This window comes from Mauremys mutica, chromosome 16 (genome assembly GCF_020497125.1).
Source record: "Mauremys mutica isolate MM-2020 ecotype Southern chromosome 16, ASM2049712v1, whole genome shotgun sequence".
NCBI classification, from domain to species: Eukaryota; Metazoa; Chordata; order Testudines; family Geoemydidae; genus Mauremys; species Mauremys mutica.
This window is the reverse complement of record NC_059087.1, coordinates 26,746,190-26,767,768: the sequence shown is the minus strand read 5'-3', so window position 1 is coordinate 26,767,768 and position 21,579 is coordinate 26,746,190. Positions and strand designations below refer to the sequence as shown.

Genomic DNA, 21,579 nt, shown 5'->3' with positions numbered 1-21,579 from the left:
ATGGGGCATGGGGGTGGCTGAGTGAGGGGTACAGAAAATGCGTTTCTGTATTGTAGTTTAAATGAATTATTACTCAAAGTTCCGTATTAATATGCCTAATAAGGAATCTATTTGTCAAAAAACATTTCCTGAAACACTTTTGTCGTCTGTTTTGTTACAGACATACTTGCTGACAGGTATTTTGAAATAAAATTACCAAAATAATTGAAAGTGGTGTAATTATACTGTGTTATTTTGACAAATAAAACATGCATAAGTTTGCAGAATTTTAAAATATTGTGCACAGAATTTTTATTTTTTTTGGCACAGAATTCCCCCAGGAGTATCCTGTGCAACAGCCCCCAGGACTTCCCTGAGCTAACTCCTCTTTGAACTGGAGCATCTCTTTCAGAATAGCCAATCTTGATTTTAAAATTGCCAGTGATGAAGAATCCATCACAAGATCAAGTTGTTCCAATGGTTAAAAATCTGTATCTTATTTCCACTCTGAGTACATGAGGTCTCCCCACGAAGACTGGTTTTAGGTTTGAACCAGTGTGGTTGGCCCTTTGAAATAAATTCAGAGTATTGCACTAACAAAGAGATCATAGAATCATAGAATCATAGATTATTAGGGTTGGAAGGGACCTCAGGAGATCATCTAGTCCAACCCCCTGCTCAAAGCAGGACCAATCCCCAAATGGCCTCCTCAAGGATTGAACTCACAACCCTGGGTTTAGCAGGCCAATGCTCAAACCACTGAGCTATTCTCCCCCTCCCCCACTTAAGCAAACACTCTTCTGAACTTCAGCTGGAGAAGACCTAGACCAGGCATGACTTCAGGAAGCAGTGTATCTTCTCGTTATTTCAGTTCTAAACCTATGTGCTGCATATGATAAACTGGATCACAACTAGGGGTCCCCACAGCTATTTGGATTATGGTAGTGCCCGCAGCGTACACCACACTGTACACAGATGAAGAGCTTGCAATCTAAAGAAAGCGGGGAAGTCTTCTTGGAGCAGCCTAAGTCATAGGAAAGAAGTGCTTGGGGGAGGGGACCCCCAATCCTAGATGCTTGGAGCAACAAGGTAGTAGTGTTTGTCACTTACGTAGGGCTTTTTCCATAGACCTCAAAGCACTTTACAGAAGTGCATACTCATGTCACAAATGGGGAAACTGAGGCACAGGGTTGTGATGCAACTTGTCCAGTAAAGTAGAAAGTCAGTGACAAAGCGAGGAACAGAACTTGGGTCTCCCAACACCCAGTTTGGCACACTATCAACTGGACAATGCTTCCTCCCTAATATACATAACATCTGCTCACGATGTCTAGGGAAAGAGGGACTGAAGACAGTAACTTCTTGTCTTTTAAGAGGAGGCTTTTTAGAGGAACGGCACATGCACGGAGGAGCAACGAGGCAGAAAGGTTGACTCTTTTCAAGCAGAGTATCTTTAAGGTTGGACTGGTCCCTTAATCTTCATCTGGAAATAGTCCCACAGATTTGTTCACACAATAAGAGAAGGAAGATAGCAAGAGCTGGCAGCCTCACACACTTCAAATGTAACCCTGCAAACCTTGCTGATGAGTTTTGATACGATATTCCTGCAAATCGTCACTGCTCAAAGAGTTAACAATAAGCACAGTGCACCAACAAAGGTCTCTTACTAGGCTATTATTTGGAGCAACTGTACCTATACTGGGGGTCCAACTTTCACTGTACCGGTGAAAATGCAGATTCAGAGTCAGGGAGATCAACAAGAGATTAAAAAGGAACAGAAGGCAAAAAGCTGCTGGGCTCCATTTCCAAAGAAACTGAGCACTTGCAGCTCCAACTCGAGTTTTGGGAGCTCAACACGTCTAAAAGAAATATCTGGCCCCATGAGTCTACATGCAACTCCGCTAAGCTCTCAGAGCTGAGCGTTTTACATCACATCTTTACTGCGTAGAACCTCAGACACAAACTGCATCCCAATGCACTTTACAAAGGGTTTTTTTAAACACAGGATAAAAACAAAAGGGAGAAGAACGTTAAGCAGCATTGGCAAGAGAGGAGAGGCAGGTTTGCAGGTGAGGCCAAGGGGATAGCTGAGTGGTCTAAGCCCCAGCTGAAGTCCAAAGAGCCACAACCCAGAAAGGGTTTAGCAGCCCGTTCTTCTTCTGAGATGGGTAAATTGACGTTTCCCAGGAGAGGCTCTTTTCAGACGGTAAAAGGTCAAGGCCCTGATCTCTGCTTTGATGGACGTGGAGATCTCACGCACTTGAGAATTTTGGACTCAATTTTTCATCTCCTTGACTGTTGTACAGCTCGCTGCAAGATTGGCTGCTGCCCTCTGCCCCAGATGTGGCTCCACCCCCTCAGTGCTGTTAAATACACAGTTAGGAAAGTGCTGTGGGATCCTTTCAAGATGAAAAAGGTATTACATAAAACACAAGACAGCGTATTAGGAGAGGAGATGAAGACTCAAAGGCAGAGATCCAGCTCCAGATGACGGGAAGGTGAAGGCTCTTGCACCAACAGAGCTGGACTGGGTGAAGGGAGAAAAAGGAGGTAAACAGGGGACAGGTCCGTGGAAGATTTTTAAAACGGGAGTGTAATTTATAGACACCGCCTGACTGCACGTCTGCCCCCTGCCATTTCAAGCATCCTCCCAGTCACAGATTGCAACTGCATGTAAAGAAGGTTTTTACCAAAGTCCAACGTGTAACAGCTTCCTCATTCCCTACAGGTAGTGCCGTTTCCTCCCGCCCTTCTCCCGGGCCGTCGGTTTGCAGAGTAGACCTGCCTGCTGCAGCAGACCTAATTTCATGAGGCTTTTGTGCAAGCAGCGGGGTGGAAAATGATCATCAGGAGCCATCATGTGGAGACGTGCCCCTCCCATTTCCTAGATCCAGCCTCCCTCCCCCTGAACATTCTGGGCCGGTGCTGTAGCAGAGAGGCTACCAATGATCTTTCCAAATACCAGCAGTTCTGAAGTGAGAGTGCACTCTTTTCCCATCCCACCGCAGCTCCCGCCTTCCCAGATACTGATGAGCAAGACAGCGCAGTCCTGCGTGACAGCGTGAAATTAATACGATTTTGGGGAAAGTTGGCAATGAATAATGAGCATCTGAAATACCTTGGTTCCACCCCTTGCTTCCTCTTTAACCCCTTTGCTGCTAGCATGCCACTCTGGCACAAACACAGTAGTATGTATATGGGCTTTAGGTGCAAACGGTGGCAATTCTGCAGGGAAGCAGCTCTGAAGATGCAGTTGGCTCCATGTAAGCAATTGTATTGCAGAGTAATTTTTTTCAAAGGCCAGATTATGCTAGAAGCAGCTGGGCCTGGTATGGGGAGGTGCTCTGATCGCACCCTGGGCTTTGGAATACAGGAGTCCCTGGACTGACCTCTCCTTCCAGCCTAAGTGGTGGACCTCAGATGAATCACACAACGGAATCCCCACACGAGGGAGCTAGAAACCATGAGGCATTTGCCCCTTCCTCCAACCCCCTGGTCAAGTCAGAAAATGAAGCTGCTAGACTGTTCAGAATAAAGGGTTCGATCATTGCCTCATATCATAAAGGGTAGCAGAAAAGACCTCAGAGCCAGGACACAGGGATGAAACAATTGTGAAAAAGCCAAGAAGGGCCCCTACCCAAGGGGAGGGGAGAGGATATTCTGTGCCCAGATACCATTTGCTAGCAGACTAGTCTGTGGGAGCTCTCGTGATCAAGGTTACTAAACAGAAAAGGAGGCCACTGAAATCTGACAAGGTGAGTGGGATCAACTATGAGGAGGAAGAGCTTTTAATTCTAAAACACACCCCGCTTTTATCTAGAGCTTTTCATCGGTAGATCTCAAAGCACTTTACAAAAGAGGTCGGTATCTTTATTCCCATTTTACAGAGGGGAAAACTGAGGCAAAAAAAGGAGAAGTGACTGGCCCAAAGTCACCAAGCAGGCCAGCGGCATGGCCAGGAATAGGTCTCTCAAGACCTAGTGCAATTCTCTATCCACTAGACTACCCTGTCTCACTCTTTCCTCTAAGCAGCATATTTGTACTGTTCCACTGGCAGGCACTGGCTGTTGCATACCCTTATCCACCTCCTTTTATCTTCCTTGCTTATATGTAGCTTATAAATGGGAGCAGTTGGTGAGTTGGTGAGTTGCCATCTGATGTCCAGAGAACCAGCCCTAAGAGGCTACCACAGAACCAGCTTAACTTGACCTTTTCCAGCCAAAGACAGAAATGGATGCTGAAGCTTCCTTTTGGTTCACAACTTCCAGTCTGGTCAGGCGACCCCTAATCTCAGCACTCTCAGCAAGGTATCTCCTAGTGCAAGAGTCAGGCTGGCTTCTAATTTCATCCATGCAACATAAGGATGGGTCTTAATTCCATCTGACTTGTCTTTTTCACCATGATGGCTTTGAGCAGGGGGCGGGGCAGCGTTTCTGCTGCTGCTGCCCGATTCCCCCTCACGCCAAATCAAACACTCAACATTCCAACTTCTCTTCCTGGTTTTTCGACGGCTCCATTCCTCAAACCACTCTCGTAAGAGGCAAAAACTAAGTAAAAGCTACATGTCCGTTCACCTGCAAGGCTGAGGTTCCTGGGAGGAAAGGACAACTTACAAGCGGTTTATAAAACTGTATTGTCTCTTTTCACAAGCACGGAGAGGGAAGACTTGCTAAAAGATCTGAATTTTAAAATCCATTGGACTGAAAGGAACACCAATAACATCAGTCCAATGATGCAGCTTGTTAAAACAATGCAAAGTATGGATTTTGCAAGTGTCAACATGAATGGAAAGCATTTGGGTGTCTTAAATAGAATGTGGTGTTGTCTAAGACATTCCCATGAAGGGAGGAAGACTGAAAAATAAAATACACTATGTACTACTGAAAAAAAGAGTCAGATTGACCTGTCTAGCTTCATGGTGTAAGTGCAAAAAATTAAAGTGCTTTTCATTCTCAACGTTTCAAGAAATCTAAAAATAGAAACGGATTTTTTTTTTTAATGCTTGTTTTCAATCTTGATTGTCCTTTGAATTACAAACTTGGAGGCGATCAGCATTAGATGTCAGGCAACTATAATTTCTATATAGCAGCTTCTAAAAACCCTCATGGCCAACTTAAAAGCCATATTAATAGTCAAGCATGCACCTTGGAAACACGTATGCTTTGCCTCTGCCTGACGACAAAAATATTCTTTTTAACAGGTCAGACAAAAGAACAATATCTTGCATTGTGAATAGCACTGAATGTGTATCCAAAGGAGATGTTGGACTAGATTACTGGGGCTCAGCAAGTTGCTTCCTATGAAGAAGAAATTTAAAAAGCACCCATTCACGCACACACAAACAAACCTCAGAGTCACCAATCAGAACAGATCCAGTGCGGGACTGGTGTGGGAGGAGATTGCCAGAGGGTAACCTGTTTGAATGTGGCATTTCAAACAAAAAAAACCCCAGAAAAGTACTGATGAAAAACAAGGAACGGGGTGTAGGAAACTAATTAAGCCCCGTCACTAGGTTCAGCTTAGTGCATTGGTGAGAGCCACATCAGCAAAAATCACAATGAGGGACCCTGGAAATTCTTAGTTTGCATTAGACAATCCGCCAGAGTAAGAACAGGCGGTTGAAAATGGCTCAGCAGAGAGGTTTAGGGGAGCAATGAGGAGGCTCGCGATCTGGATTGTTAGCAACACACTAAAACCAACTAGTGTGATTAATATTCAGACTTCAGAAAGGAAAGATACACTGAAGTAACACTGTCAAGACAGCGTTGAAAAAATTCTTCTGTTAAACACTTTTCAGTTTCAATTTTTAAAAAGAACATTGAAAACCCATTTAACTGATTCCTACATGGCTCATCTTGGACAGTGAAACTAGACTGGTCAGTTTCATTTGCGGGTTCTCATGCACTAGTCCAATACTGCTGTTAGGGTTTCCAGCACTGCAAGAGCAGACCTCAAGAAGAAAGAAAATCTTCATTAAAAAAAAACAAAACGAACACTTTTATAATGTGGTGACAGACACAGACGTGCACAATCCCTGCATTTGCATCTGAAAGTAGGTACTAGTAACTCTTGAATCTGCATCTGCAATTTGATTTCAATAAAAGCACTTTTATGGAAAGCACAATTTCCTATCGTCAGAGGTAACCTGGTGTTTTGAAGCTGGTGTGTGGAACTATTAGTAAATCCTCTGAGTTAGACCTTGTAGTAAGCATGCAGCAGGGGTAGACTGTTAAGGCCCTGACAACAGCAACAGCAACACAAACACAGCAAGTTACAACACTGTTCTATTATCCTTTATATTGCAATAGCCTCAACAGGCCTCAATCAGGGATGGACACCCTAATGTGTTAGGCGCTGTACAAACATAAGATATTCCCTGCCCCACCAACTACTGCAGATTCGGTGTCCCTGAAATGTGCAAAAGCCTTGGATATGTGCAAGGGCTGAGTGCTGTCTACACTACAGAATGGAACCAGACATGACCGCAACCGTAGCATACACAGGCCTGAAGAACAGAGGCTAAAACCAGCGCTTAATCTTTAGTCATTTCCATCAGGGAGCAAAAAAACAGAAAAAGATTTAAAAACAAAAGGGACAAAGATCACGCAGAGGTACAACAGGTGAGGCCACTGCAGCCCAACCCACACACTGTTAATGAATGGCTCTTTCCCACCTGTTGTGAATGCTGCCATTCACTCTCCTAGCAGGAGGCTCACACCTACGGGAAGGAACAGTTCCCAGAGATGCTCTGGAGGAGGGGGAAGTGCAGCCGAGCAGAGAAACTCCATCCCTTTAGGATTGTGAGGCAATGTGGAAAGACACCTACAGCGCAGAGGTTCTCAGTCAGGAAGGGTGAGGGCAAGTAGCTGGGACAAAGGCACTGATGAAAAAGCATCAAGGAATTGTTGTTTTTTTTAAAAGCACTTCCCAGGCCACCCCCCACAAACCCCACCTACTCAGGGATAGGATGCATGGGCCAGAACACAAGCATAAGGGCTAGAAGTGCGATATTTCTAAGATAAAATTCCACTTTAAATTCTACATTGCAATTCTTCAACCTGTGGAACTGCCAAGCAGACAGGGCTTGTTCATAGTTGCAAGACTTGGTTTGTTCAGACCTGAGCATCCCAACTGTCAGACACAGGATCCTAAACAGGAAGCTGAAATCTAGAATTAAACACTAAAGGGTAAATCCTCAGCTGGCATAAAGTGAAACTACTCTGAGTTACACCAGTTTAGGATCTGGCCCTAAATGGTACCTCAAAGATCGTTTTAATAAATGTCCAGGTACAGGTGTGATGAAGTGGGACTGTTCTTAATGCTTTCTCTGAATAGTGTAAGGGTGCCTCAGTTTCCCCTATGCATTTCTTAAGTCTCTCAGTGGTGGAATAAGGGGGTGCAATTGTTGCAGAGCAAAGGATCAGTGTAAATAAATGGCTGACACTCTGTCTCCTGGCAACTAATGGCCAGGGCCCTTCCCCCCTGCAAGGTGATAGCTAAAGGTGTTGGAGAACAAAGGAATTCGGTGACCTCCTGGCGTGGGAAAGGAACAAAGCAAAGGAAGAGGGGCTGGAGAGTCAGTTTGGAGCTGGCTGGGGGCATGGAGTGAAGTGCAGACGTGGGTGTATGGCTCACTGCCCCCCAAAATGGACCCAGCTAAGGGGTCCTGTTCTCTGCACCTACAAGCTCTGTTTTAGACCATGCTCCTGTCATCGAATAAACCTCTGTTTTACTGGCTGGCTAAGAGTCACATCTGACTGCCAAGTGGGGGGTGCAGGACCCTCTGGCTTCCCCAGGACCCCGCCTGGGCGGACTCGCTGTGAGAAGCACACGGAGGGGCAGAGGATGCTGAATGCTCCAAGGTCACACCCAGGAAGGTGAAGCCGTGTGAGCTTCTTACCCTGAAGACAGTCTGCTCACAGCGAGGAGACTTCACCAGAGTCCCAACTAGCTTCACAGGGAGCATCACCAGAGCATCACCCGAGGACTCTGTGACAATAGGATCTGCACATTGTATTTAGCTGCCGCCTTTGAAACTGGGCCTCCAGAATAGAGGTTTTTCACTAGTGAATGTACAGACTGAGCAACAGAAATCCACACAAAAGGTTACACACACATGAATTCATGTGTAGTGTAGACACACACCATACGGCATGCATCTCAGATGTATTTTAGTCTAGCTCTACCATCTACAGATAGACCCAATGAAATCAGCTCTGCAGTCAGTTAAGTAGACGATAGGACGGGGTAGGCAACCTATGGCACGTGTGCCAAATGCGGCACACGAGCTGATTTTCAGGGGCACTCACACTGCCCGTGTCCTGGCCACCAGTCCGGGGGGCTCGGCATTTTAATTTAATTTTAAATGAAGCTTCTTAAACATTTTAAAAACCTTATTTACTTTACATACAACAATAGTTTAATTATATATTATAGACTTACAGAAAGAGACCTTCTAAAACCATTAAAATGTATGACTGGCAAGCGAAACCTTAAATCAGAGTGAATAAACGAAGACTCGGCACAGCACTTCTCAGAGGCTGCCGACCCCTGCGATAGGAATACTCCTGCACCAAATCTATCGATTCTTCCTCAGCATCTTTAAAACCCATCCTTACCTCTTCATACCTATTCCTAAAATCCGTGTGTCCATGTCTTGATCCTCACTTGCCTTGATTACCGCAATCTCCTCCCTTCTTTCCTTCTCACCTTGCATCTTGGTCCCCATCATCCCGCTTGGCCTCCATGCTTCCATTTCAAACCCTCTCGCTGGCTTCCTCTCCTCTTCCTGAGGAAGTTCAAGCTCCTGATTCACCTTCAGAATCCTGCACAAGCCTACAGCTCATGCCCCTCTGGCACCAACCAACCCTTCCTCCCCAATGACCCTTTTGGGCCGCTCTGGTCCTTATGCTTACAGACCCTGCTTTACAAAGAACCACTGTTTCCTTTCTTCTTCAACCACCTTCTAACAATAACCCACTGACAAAAATATGGGTAGGAAAGAGGATTTCAGCTCCACTTCAAAATTAGACATTTGCCTGGTTATCAGGCATATCAACTGGATTGCATTATCCATGTGCCTTCTCTAAGTAGGCACAGCACCTAGCCGCTCTCAAATAAACCAATGCCCACATTAATCATGCATCCTTCCCACTCTAGCACAAGCAGGTCATTCCAGCTAGCTTCAGCACTGTGATCATTACAGGAAATACACCAACGAGACTGGGATAGTAACATTATCCACCTCGTAAGAGGTCGACATTCAGATGAGCATTCAGTACATGGGTCTCTTTGGAAAATCCAAGAGGCAAATCTGTTGCATATTCAACCACCTAATTATTTCCTTCCTCAGTCTGAACATGCTAACAAAAAAGTAAGACAATTTTGTAGCTTTCAGCACCAGGAGAAACAGCAGCATCTTTACATTTTAATTTGCTCCCTGGGCAGTCCAATGTTCCCCAAGAGACAAAGGGAATTTGTGTGTCTTCGTACATAAATATGATTATTCAAACAATTCTAGCCAAAAGCTGATATTAAATATAGATCTAATGACAAGTAGCAGTAGCATTTGGTTATTCCTGGATTACCAGGTTTTCCTGTACTATTTCTGCTCATGCATACTAATTTTTTTTGCATTGGTACATTGCTAATCCTGACCTGCTGCACCAATGCAGTTTCACTGAAACCTAAACATCTTATGGTGACATGTCAAATTCAACAAAGTTTTTGATAGGGGAAATGTCAAATTACTTTCATTTCAACAAAGTAAAAGTGTTTCATTGTGACTACTTGATGCAGTTTGTTTCAACTTTTATATTAAAATATTTTATTATATGTATATATTGCATACAATGCTTACTATGTTAACATAATATAAAAGCTAAACAATATGAATCAAAACATTTTGACATTACCAAAGTATTTTGATAGTCCCAAATTGAAGTGCCCTGAAATTTTCATTTTATGGGAAATTTCAAAATTTCAGCTTTTCAATCAGACTCAGAATAAAATATTTCAGAATTTCCCCACAGAATGGAAATTCCAGTTCCCAACCAGCGCTAATTATGGATCTTCGGTGTCACAGACACCAAGGCTTTGACAAAAGCTTTGTGGCACCTTATAGACTAACAAACGTATTGGAGCATGAGGTTTCATGGGTGAATACCCACTTTGTCAGTCTTTGACAAAATTTATTAACATTTTACTGTCCTGAACAAATCTGAAAACGCAGTCTGGTCCTTAGGTGAAATTTGGAGGGCCTGGTCTACATTAGAAAATTAAGACAGCTTAATTATGTCACTAAGAGGTGTAAAAAATCCACACCCAAGTGGAGTAGTTAAGCCAACCTATTTCCCCCTGTAGACATTGCTAGGTCGATGGAAAGATTCTTTCATCAACCTAGCTACCATTTCTTGGGGAGGTGGATTAACTACGCCAACTGGAGAATGCCTCTTAGCAGCTTAGGTAGCGTCTACAATGAAGTACTACAGCGGCGCAGCTACACCAGTGCAGCTGCGCCACTACAGTGTTTTAAATGTAGACAAGCACTAATATAGACAAGTTGATTATCTGGGTTATGTCCTTCCACTGATTTTGTATTTTAGTTCACTCAAACTTGACACATCCCACAATAATTTTAGTCGGCATTATATTCCCATACGTGCTGATCTGTTTTTGCTTCTGTTTTACAGGGATAATAAATATAATAAATAGAAAGCATTATATTAGCATTAATAGCAATCTTTTTTGTTAATGCACATATGTCTGCCTAGTCTTTGTTTCCAGAGGTTGTGTGGAGGATTCTTCTATGGCACAACATTTTGAACTGTTGAAGAGTGAAAATAATTTGATCAGAAAGATTTGTACTGGGTATTAAGCTGCTAGAAGGTTTTAACAATTCATTTGAAACTAAAAATATTTTAAAATAACCATTCCCACTTTTAAAATTGTAGCCACTGTACAATAATCGGTGTCAGGTGCTTAGCTATCTATGCCTTTTTTGTGTGTCATATACCCGAGCATATAGGAGCTGAATGTACCAATTAATACCACCTAGCTCATATAAGGGTAAAACCTCACTGTCCATTAATCGACAATTTTCTCTCTTCTGCCTTTGGTTAGTGAAAATTTCTATGGGTTCAAGTGCAGGAAGATATCTTGGGGAATGGAAAATTTTCACCAGTCATGTAGCCTCCCTTACTTGAAGAAAGGTGTGAACATGGAGTGTGTCTTGCACTAGGCTTCATTATATCTCAGTGTTCCTTCATAATGAGGAATGAAGAGCTCATTCTGGTAACAACTCTTATTTTCATAGGTCATTCCAAGCTCTGAAGAAATGGATAATGACGTAAGAATTACTTTATAAAGACTCAGTTAAACAAAGATAATAAAAAAAATGACCTATTTTATCAACTGAATCCTTCACCCATACTTTTTTTTCTTCCAGAAGAACAGATCCAATTTCCAAATCTTGTCCCTTGTAATATAGTTTTAGATTCATGACCATTTCTACTTCTTCGGTCAGAGGGAACTTCTGTCCTGGCTAGTCTGGCTAGATTGCTCTTCTAAAAGCACTACGTAGTGAGTTTTGGTTATTGGGGGGGAGGGAAGAGGTTGGTTTTAAAAAAAATAAGTAACAACAAAGCCTTTAAAAAAGAATAAAATGGACAGACCGTTTATTTTTAGTACATTAAACCTGTCCAGTATCATATTCCAATCTTTAATCCCATTGGTTTCTCTAAAACAGAATGTTACTTTCACATAACAATGTGATATGCTATATTTATTCCTAGGAACCATAACCATGTTCTGGTACTATTTTCAGCTGTGTTTCTCTCCCCTCCCCCACCCCAATAGCTGTAACCTTATTTCTGTTAAGGGTGAGGTCCATACACATTTTGTAACCAGAAAGCCTTACTAAATTTGCATGAATTAGACTCCTACAGGTGGAATATGGAGATGATCAGATGTACAATAATGTAATCTTCATATAAAGCTATATAATTTCTTGTTTAGACTGGAAGTAAATCTTGAATTTGGGATTTTCTCGATTTTTTTTTTATTATTATTTTTATAAACGGACCAAAGGCAAATAATGAGGCTAGTGGGCCGCCTGGTTTTCTTCCTCTGCTCATCTGGAAGCATGAGGCAGTGACAGATAGTTCTGATTTTAGAAAAGGGTTTATATATCTTGCCCAATTTACATGCAAGTTCCCCAAAACCATGTTTCCTCCAGAAAGAAACCCGAGTTGACCCCATCACAAGCTTTTTCTGAATCTGATTTTATGACAGCTCTTATTCCCTTATTTGGTGGAGTGTGCACCATGTGCATTTATAATTCTATGAAGGCAGCCTACAGGGTTCACCCTTCAACACGTCTTATTTGATCTAGAGAAAATGTAAAGGACTTTTTTCCATTTTAGTTGCTCCTATTTTAGGAGGGGAAAAATCTCTGTAACTTCATGTTCAGTGATGCGAGTCTGTACAATAATGCCTCCATTTCTTATGCTCTCTAAGTTGGTGTAGGAAGTGATATGGCATTAAGATCAAGACTTCTGACGGGAAGTGGTGATTATGTGGGACAAGCATGACACGTTTTAAAGGAACCTAATTTTCAGAAATTGCTCAGGAGCTGCCCTCTGAAAAATAAGGGCTTTTCACAGGTCTCAAATTAGACACCCAAAATCATTAATCATTTTTGAAAATATCAGCTTAAGAGCCTCTCAATATAGTATCAAAGAATTAAAAGGACAGTTGTAAATTGATGAACTACATAACTAGCAGCCTCAGCAAAGAGCAGACAGACTGAAATACCCTCATTATTAGAGATACTCCCTCCAGGCCAGGATTCAAGTATGGCGACAGATACAGTATGAGGAAAACTTATTCCAGTGTTGTCCATGCTTAGAAAAAGGATTCAGACTCCAGGACTGCCAATCCAGGAGTGTTCACCATCACCAAATGCATATGAAGAAAATGGAGTACCTTCACTTTCCAATGTACTCCCTATGGATTAAAACCTTATCTCCAAACCTCTGAAACCACAGACATGCACCTTGAAGCCGCTGCAAGCTACAGGTTTAGGAAAGCAATACTAATTTAACACCCATGCATGGATTTTCCGAAAGTGTTTGTCTTCATGCTCCCTCTTCCTATGAAAGTTTTGTTAAAGTGATCCAAAATCCAGCACTACCACGACCAGGGTGCAGGTCTTCAAGATTAGCTTGATTTGGCTAGAGGAGAGCAACAACACAGGAGTGCAGGAACAAGGCAGGCTTTTATACATATCTTAGATTGCTAATATTGCATCCTAAACCATAATCCTCATTCCACAGAGAGGCTATGCACTGTGATGATGGATCTTTGAATCGACAAAACACTAGAGGAGAAAGATGAACAGGGCAAGCTGCAACTCTGAACAATCCATGAACAGAAGACTCCAAAAGTCTGTACTGTTTAAATAAATCAATCATTGTCCATTTCAAACAGCTAGCGTTGCTAACACCTATTCGTGGGTAGATTTAAAAGGGAGAGCTCACGTGACAAAGCTTGAAAGGTGAAGACATTTTTATAGAATAAAAAGGATTTTAATCTTCTGTTTTTCATACCCTGCCCAGACAATAATTCAGAAGTGGAGTAAAGGAAGTGGGTTATAGGACATCACTTGGGTGGCTAGAAAGTGGCTTTTGAACATGTGAAACAATAGAGAAGAGGCTTGTCCCACAAAGCCTTTAACCTCCATGGGCAGAGCTACCATTGGCCTGCAGTGTCATTGTCTGCGAGCAACAACTGCAGTTCCTCTCTTGTCCTTTATTTCCTGGGAAGACTAAGAGTGCCCCCTGCTGCCTTGCTGCGGGAAATGCCGCTGGTTCCAAATAATTGTTTTAAAACTAAAAAATTATTATTAAAAAGAAACCCACCAAAGTATCTAAATCTATGGCAAAGGCATACAATTTTAAACAAAGCCCCAAAAGAATGCCTGGCATTTAATAATGTCCAGTGTGCGCAAATTTTTAGCCCTTCTGAAAAATAAGTAGAGATATTATTAAATCAGCTCAGTTCTCTCATTGCTGCCTTTTGTTCCGAAGATAAATAACGTGTTCCTCAATATATTGTGTAACTAAGTGAAACTGACATTTTGGTGGAACACTGCTTCCTGATTAACATGCATTGTTCTTAACACGCTTTTGATAATGAGCTATAGAAGCCTCATGTTCCTTAAAACAGACAATATCAAACTGCTCCTATACCCCCGTCTTCTCAACCATGCGTGGTTTTTCAACGCCCTTTTAATAATGTGAAACAAAACATCTCTCCATACTGATCTTTTATCTTTTGGACAAGTACAGATTCCTCGTCCCTCTGAATATATTACAGAGCCGAAAGCCAACCCGGCTCTGTTTATTATTTGGTCGGTTGGCCGGTAAACTGCGGATATCAGCTGAGCACTGGCAATTTGACGCATCAAGTTGGTCGCTCTACAACTGGCAGGAAGAGTTAAGTTTGGGACTTGAAGGGTCTCACATGATTAGAAATCCGGGGGCAATTTTCCTCCCTATCCTAAGCAGTTTGAATAGCGTTAAGATCCAAATTTTGGGTCCAGACCATTTCCACAGACTCTCTCACTATACAGTCAAAGTACAGGCATACAAGATATAAGAGCCTTTAAACAGACAAAGGCTTCTGGCTAGAAGAGCCCTCGCTATTCTAGATAGGTTCTTTTACTGTGCTCAGCATCTGAGCAGCTTCCTGTCATAAACAATGCGACTAACATACTTCTAAGACATGGTTACCTCAGCCTGGTTCCAATTAAATAGATACAACATCCCTAGCCTGCCCCCACCCCGTGCACAGAAGAATTGTCCAACAAGCAGTGAGGACACAGGATCACACTTTCCTCCAACAGAGGCCTAAGTATTTTGTCTCTTATGCCTTGGCAACACTTCTACAACATTTCATGCTAATACAGTATTTAGAAACCCATGAATAAAAGATCTCCAGGGGCCTCTAGTTTTGCTCACCCCCAACATGTAATTGCGGGATTGTTCCCTACAGTGTTCTTCAGGGCACAATATTGGTTTTCTTTGAGTGGGTTAAGCAACTGGATTTCCCCCCAGGTCCCTTGGGGAATGAACCTACAATCTAACAGCGTTCATTGTTAGGAAAGTTAAAACACATTCAACCTAACCCCACAAGGCCTGAAGAAGTCCTCTCTATACCCTTTCCAAACACTGACACGGTGAACTCACACCCTAGAAGACTTTGTTCTTATATAGCTGTTTGCATCAATATACCTCAAGGCGGGTCAGCCTCATTATTCTCCGAGACACAGAGGGGAAGTGACCTGCCCACAGTCACCCTGCAGGTCAGGGCAGAGCTGAAAACAGAACCTAGGGGTTCACACTGGATGATCTGATATTTCCTTGTGTCCGTAAACTCTATGACTCCCCCAGTTCACTCTAGTATCCGAGCAGCAGCACAATCAGACGAGGTTGGTTGGGGTAGGAAATGTACCTTATTCGATATTATGCAAAGCATCCCAGATTTGTGATGGTTTATCAATGCTTAAAAAGCCAACACCCAAATGAGTGACATTGTGGATGCAGTCAGTGAACATGCACCTACAAGTATCTCTAACAAATGCAAAGTCACTCCCCATTTCCCTTTGCAGCAGGTGGGACTCCCTGAAGTTTTAAAGCACTCCATGCTTAGCTACCAGTGTCATCCCACGTAGTTTTCAATACGGAGGATTCTTGCCGAAATAGTCCATTACAAAACAAGTGTTCTCACAAAAATAATTCCTATTTGTTTCATCCATGCCAACCTTGGGACAACCCTTACCCTGTACAAAGTACTTTACACGCACACACCATTTTATATGAGGTTAATTGTTGCTAGAGAACCAAGCTTTAGGAGCTCCTTAAAGGGCGTGCACAAACCCTGGTGCCACGTGGACAGGACCGGTGAGGAATTTGGTTCATTGTATGTAAAACAATCCTATCTGCTGTCTGGCCAATTTCTTGGTGCTCGTCACACCTCGCTTTCTTGGGAAAGCCACGGAACACATTCTGGACAAGGAGAGATTTGTGGCCAGATTCTCAGTTATGATCTGAACCCTTTGCACTGCTTAAGAGGTGCAAAGGAGCCAGATTCTGTCTGTTACCCACCAGCTGAGAACTGCCCCAGTCAAGAAGAGTTGGGGTAAGAACTCAGCTCCTGCACCAACTGTACCAATGCAGCACAGGGAACATGTCAGAAGAGATAGGGATGTATTGGGGCATCTCAGTGTGGATCCTTAGTGGGCACATGGTCCCTAGGGGACCAGACACTGCTGGTGTACATTAGTGCAGCCCCGGGTTGCTCTAATTCAGGCAGAGGCTGGTGCAGTTTGGCCCTCAGGATGAAGACACTATGACCCGCTCGTTGATTCACCTCCCGTTCCCTCCCTACATGCTCCTGCTCCCAGTGGAGCTCAGACACAGGAGTAATCTGCTTATTTCATGTCATGTGTCCATATTTACATTAAATACAAGTCTCACTTACCCTGTAAGTTCCGTACTATTTATGATCAGACAGCAAGGTCACCTACCAAAAGCAGCCACCAATGCCCCAGTGAGTAACTACCCACTGAGCAGATGAGCAGCAGCAGATTTCTTTACCTGAACAGCTCTCTGATTTCCCTCACGGTTGCCTGGAATGGGATATTTCGGACCAAAATCTTGGAGCTCTTTTGCTTCTTGAGCGTTTGTTTTTTGCGGGATGGTGTCACAGTGGGCCTGGTAAATCAACGGAGACATGGTAAGTTGCACTGTAGAGCAACACAACACAGACCTCTCTCTTTCTGGTTCCTGCCAGCTTACGAATCTAGACATTCTGGAGTCCAGTTTCCTGATCGATATGCTCAATGGCTTCTTGGGCCTCAATGTACAGAACATCATCATCTACAGGACAGATGAGGATGACTGTGGAAAGATGCTTTTCTTTAAGAAGTTGGGAGGTGAATAGCAAATTACCCCAAGACGACCCTTGAGACAACTTTTCTAGTATAGTTCACCTTAGATCTAGCCTCTCTCACTTAAGCGATGAAATTATTTAGTGTTGCTTTGCGTTCTTCCGATTCCCAGAAGCTCAGTGCTTCCTTCATTTTTTACTTAGTCTAATAAAAACAGATCGCCACCTCAAATTTCATTTATTCCTATCCACTTGTTGGCCAAAAATACCCCATGTTAATAGGTATTATGCACACAGTATTAATATAATATACATCGGTGATGGGAAATTATGGTAACTGAATGTATTATGCTCTTCCCATAATTCTGTTCACCTACGTCATACATCCCACAACACTTTGCAAAGCTGAAATCAGCTTTGGCATTAGAAAATAGGAAACTTATCAAAGCAAGGATGCAGGAATCCTTTGTACCAAGTACACTTTCGGAGTATTTTCGTGGCACATCAACACTTGGAATGCAGCAATTCAACCCAAGATATGGGAAAATATAGGGAGGTACTAAGGACAAAGCTGGCATAAACCAGTGGGTTAAACTTAAACTTCAAGTGATGTGCAAAGCATTCTGGAACTTGCAAAAAATCATACTAGAAATACTACTAGTTGCAACGTGTATCTTTGAAGCACAGCTTGTGCATAAGGTGAACATGCTGTGAGATAAGGATTGCTTCCCAGAGGGAGGATATGTAGGTTTGCTTTTTATATTGTTCTACTTTGCCTTAAGACAATACATTTGGCTAAGATTAATTATTTGGTCTCTAACATTTTTAAGAACGAACAGTGAGTGCTGGCTACACCTTTGAGTTAATACACTAGACTAACACTATCACAACTACTATTTTTGAAGATCTGATCATCTGAAAGACCCCAGGAAAAACATTTGTTCCACTGTACCAGGTAAATGTGTATTTAAGACTGGCACTATTCACCACCTGAATTACAAAGTGCCACCAGCAACCACACTAAAGAAAAGAAAGAGCCATTCTGGGCAATCAAGGGCTGTTGCTGCTTAAGTCTATTTGGTGCAGAGAAGTCAGACAGGGATCAAGCAGACTTACTTGATGGCCCTTTCGGAGATCTTCACGTCCAGCTGATGGCCATCTACTGAGCAACCCTAAAAAAAGCAAGTTACAAAGTTTGCATAAAGAAAGAGACCTTAAAAACAGAGGAGTTTTACATCTCAGTTCTCCTTCCTCCCACCTCTCCTTCACCCAAAGCTCTTCTCTTTCCAAGCACAGCTAATACAGGTGAAGAGTACACAATACAGATGGGGAAGCAGCGTGGTCTAGTGGCCAGGGCACTGGCATAGGAGTCAAGACACCTGAGTTAATCCCAACTGTGCCACGGACGTAATGTTGGGCAAGTGACTTCCCCTCCCTGTGCCACTATTTCCACTTCTAGACTTTGCCTATAGTTTGTGGGCCCTTTGGCGCAGGGACCATCTCACTAGGGGTATGTTCAGCACTCAGCACAATGGGGCTCTGACCTCAGTTGCAGCCTGTAGGTAACTACTGAAAAACAAATATTAGAGGGGTTCTCGATGCCTCATGAGCCACCCACTCCTCCCCTTTGCCTGCGTCACCCATGGTTACCTGGAGCTGTCTGAGAGCTTTCTGAGCATGCTCTGGTTTCTTGTACTCCACAAATCCAAAGCCCATAGGAAGTAAAGTGCCTGCCAGAAAGGAAAGGAAAGAGCCCCGTAAACGCTTTGGCGAAAAGCATTCGGTAGTGGCCTGTACAATGGACAGGCCCTTGTGACTGGTTAATGACAGACAACGAAAAAGTGATTCAACACTGCTAGAAACGGGGTGAGCTTTGCTGGACTAAACCTGCCCCAAAGGAGCCACGGGGAATTAAAAAACCTAACTGATATTGTGACATTTCAAGATACAATCACCCTGGGGATGATGCAAAGAAAGTTGTACAACACCTGTGTATAGTGGAAATCCATTTCATATGTAACTTTTGTGAATGCAACTAAACAAAACACTAGCTATCATGTCTGCAGGACTGATGGTTATGCGCACAAAAGGTCAGTGATCATACTGCTTACATACAAATGTGTTCATGCACAGGGTTTTCCTGCACTGCTGCAGTGGTAAACTTTTGGAATGAAATTGTCACCATAATCCAGACACAGGCATTCTCTGGGCATTCCTAACGCGCCTGATTCAGACAAAGTTACCACCCCCTAATAATTTATGCTTCCTTTTAGATGAATGTAAAATCTGGGTCTGGAGTTTTGACTGTATTTTTCATCTGAAACCCACCTAAGAGTTCACTCTGGCCATCAAGGAGGAAATACATTGCACAAGCCAATAAAACCAATTATAAATGGACCCTTAAACTGATCTGTCGTCTAGGTAGATCCCTCAGCAGAAAGGATGGGCTTTTGGCTAGAGCCCTGGTTTAAGAGTCAGAAGAGAATTGGCTCTGCTACAAAAATCCCATGTATCCATAGGCAGCTCATTTAAACTGCGTGTGCTCATTGAGCACTTGTGAAGTGGAGACAATATGTCCTTTGTCATATTTATAGAGGAAGCTCTTTGGGGTGAGAAGCTGACTCTATGTACATTCAGTGCCCAGCATATGGGGGCCTGAACTCTTGTCCTATATAGGTGAATGGAAACTGCTTGTTACATAATTCCAAACCTGGAGTTCAGTGAATTTGGGAAAGGGAACCAACAATTTCATGTTCTCCACTCTCCCACTGGTTAATGTAAAAACAGTGTCAGCCCTTTATAGGATGGCCCTATTCTCACTTGCCAAGCATAGACTTCTCCCTTTATTTCCAAAGGCCTCAGCAGCTGACATAATGACTATTCATCCCTTGCTGGTTATCCACACCACTGGGGAGGTCAGCAGTACAGCAAGTGCACAGATATAGAAGCAGCTACAGAGCCAGGAGCATAGGGCTCATACATATTAGGTCTTCTCCAAACCACTGTGCAAATGTCTTGGCAAGGGAGTGAAGGATTGAGATCTATTTACAAGCCAGAGAACATTATCTGCTGTCTTTCACATTATCACCTAGGTTGTGCCCTAAATTTCACTTGTCCCTCTGAGCGCCACAGAAGAGATGCAAAACTAGCATAGTCACTCTTATCAGTTCGAGGTTTCTACAGCCCTTTAATTATCTCCTTATTCAGCAAAAGTTTTCAACACTCAAGGCTGCAGCGCTTTTAGGAAACAGGCTCAGAGGATCACAACTTCAGGGATCCATAAGCAAAGCCCTGAGCAGCAAATACAATGGCAAGTTTCCAAACTCGGATGGCACTATGCTAACGAGGTCCTTCTTCAGTGACAGAAGCTGATTGTCCTGGAAGGTAGAGTGAAACTAGACATGGTTCTGTCCTTAAACCAGATCATGTGTGTGAGCATTGGCCTGCTAAACCCAGGATTGTGAGTTCAATCCTTGAGGGGACCATTCAGAGATTGGGGCAAAAATCAGTACTTGGTCCTGCTAGTGAAGGCAGGGGGCTGGACTCGATGACCTTTCAAGATCCCTTCCAGTTCTAGGAGACAGATTGTTATTTATTATTTTATGAGCAAACATGAAGCTGGGCAGGCAGATGTGCCTGTGAGGTCTCTTTTTAAAATTGACTGAACTCTTCACAAGCCCATGGCATGAAGTAGAGTTTATGACATTTTTACAGAGCCTTAAGCTGACCCACTACGAGTCCCACTTACTTGCCTTTGGTGTATGACCTTCCCAGTTTAATCAGAAGTTGATTTTTAGTGCTTACGTTTTCAGTCATTTCAACATATGCATTTCCGGGCACATGAAGATTTTTTAACATCAACTATCCAATTGCCCAGAAAGAGGAACGCGGAAGGCATCACCACGACCAACCCAAGCAGAAGGAAATGCACAGCGATTCATAGGAGTACCTGCTTTGTCTATCTTCCTTGAGATCGTGCAGCTCTTCAAAGCTCCCACTTTGGAAAACGTCTGCAAAGAATTTTACACAGTCCTTAGTTCTCTTTGTAATTAAAGTGTAACTCTTTGACAACGTTCCCCTTTTGTAGCAACTGAAACAAAGTCAACCCACAGAGAGAGAGCCGTGCACACTGAACAAGGAAAAGACACACGTCATGCATTCTATTGTGACAGCCTTTATTTAAAAACACTCTCTCAGTAACACACTGCACTATAGCTACGGAAAGCTGCAGTGGTTTAGATCATTGCTACAGAATACCGAAGTACTTAAAAGAATGCTTCCACCCAGACACTGGCTCCTTCAAAGCTGTCTAATAATTGCCAATTCATTACAATAGCCTTAGACTATTTCCCTTTCCAGGATCGCATGGGAGGTACCAAAAAGTGCCTGTGGCAGCCTGGCTGTTATATGTAGGCTTGGAAGGATTCGATTTTTATTGGCAAATGTCAAATGTGGATTTCACCATGTGTACACACACACACAAAATATTTCTATCAATGATAATCAAAACTGAAACAGACAGGCAATGAAAAATGCTGCTTGAGAAGTACAGTTTAAGGACTTTTACTTTGTATATTTTGACGTGTGACGTTGAGAGTATGTTTTCACGGTTAGAAAGCTTTAACTTTTTGAATCTCAACATCTACTGTA

The 21,579-nt window shown here is 43.0% G+C and overlaps 1 protein-coding gene across 1 annotated transcript in view; it reads right to left on the bottom strand.

Moving 5' to 3' along the window:
- The window catches only part of RBM19 (RNA binding motif protein 19), a 112,642-nt gene that overhangs the window by 64,333 nt on the left and 26,730 nt on the right, over positions 1-21,579 (bottom strand). Inside the window, exons 18-21 of the mRNA XM_044990523.1 lie at positions 20,879-20,939; positions 18,580-18,659; positions 18,046-18,101; positions 16,638-16,754 (exon numbers count right to left, since the gene is read on the bottom strand). Coding sequence (XP_044846458.1) covers positions 16,638-16,754; positions 18,046-18,101; positions 18,580-18,659; positions 20,879-20,939 — 314 coding nt within the window. The remainder of the gene's footprint in view (positions 1-16,637; positions 16,755-18,045; positions 18,102-18,579; positions 18,660-20,878; positions 20,940-21,579) is intronic.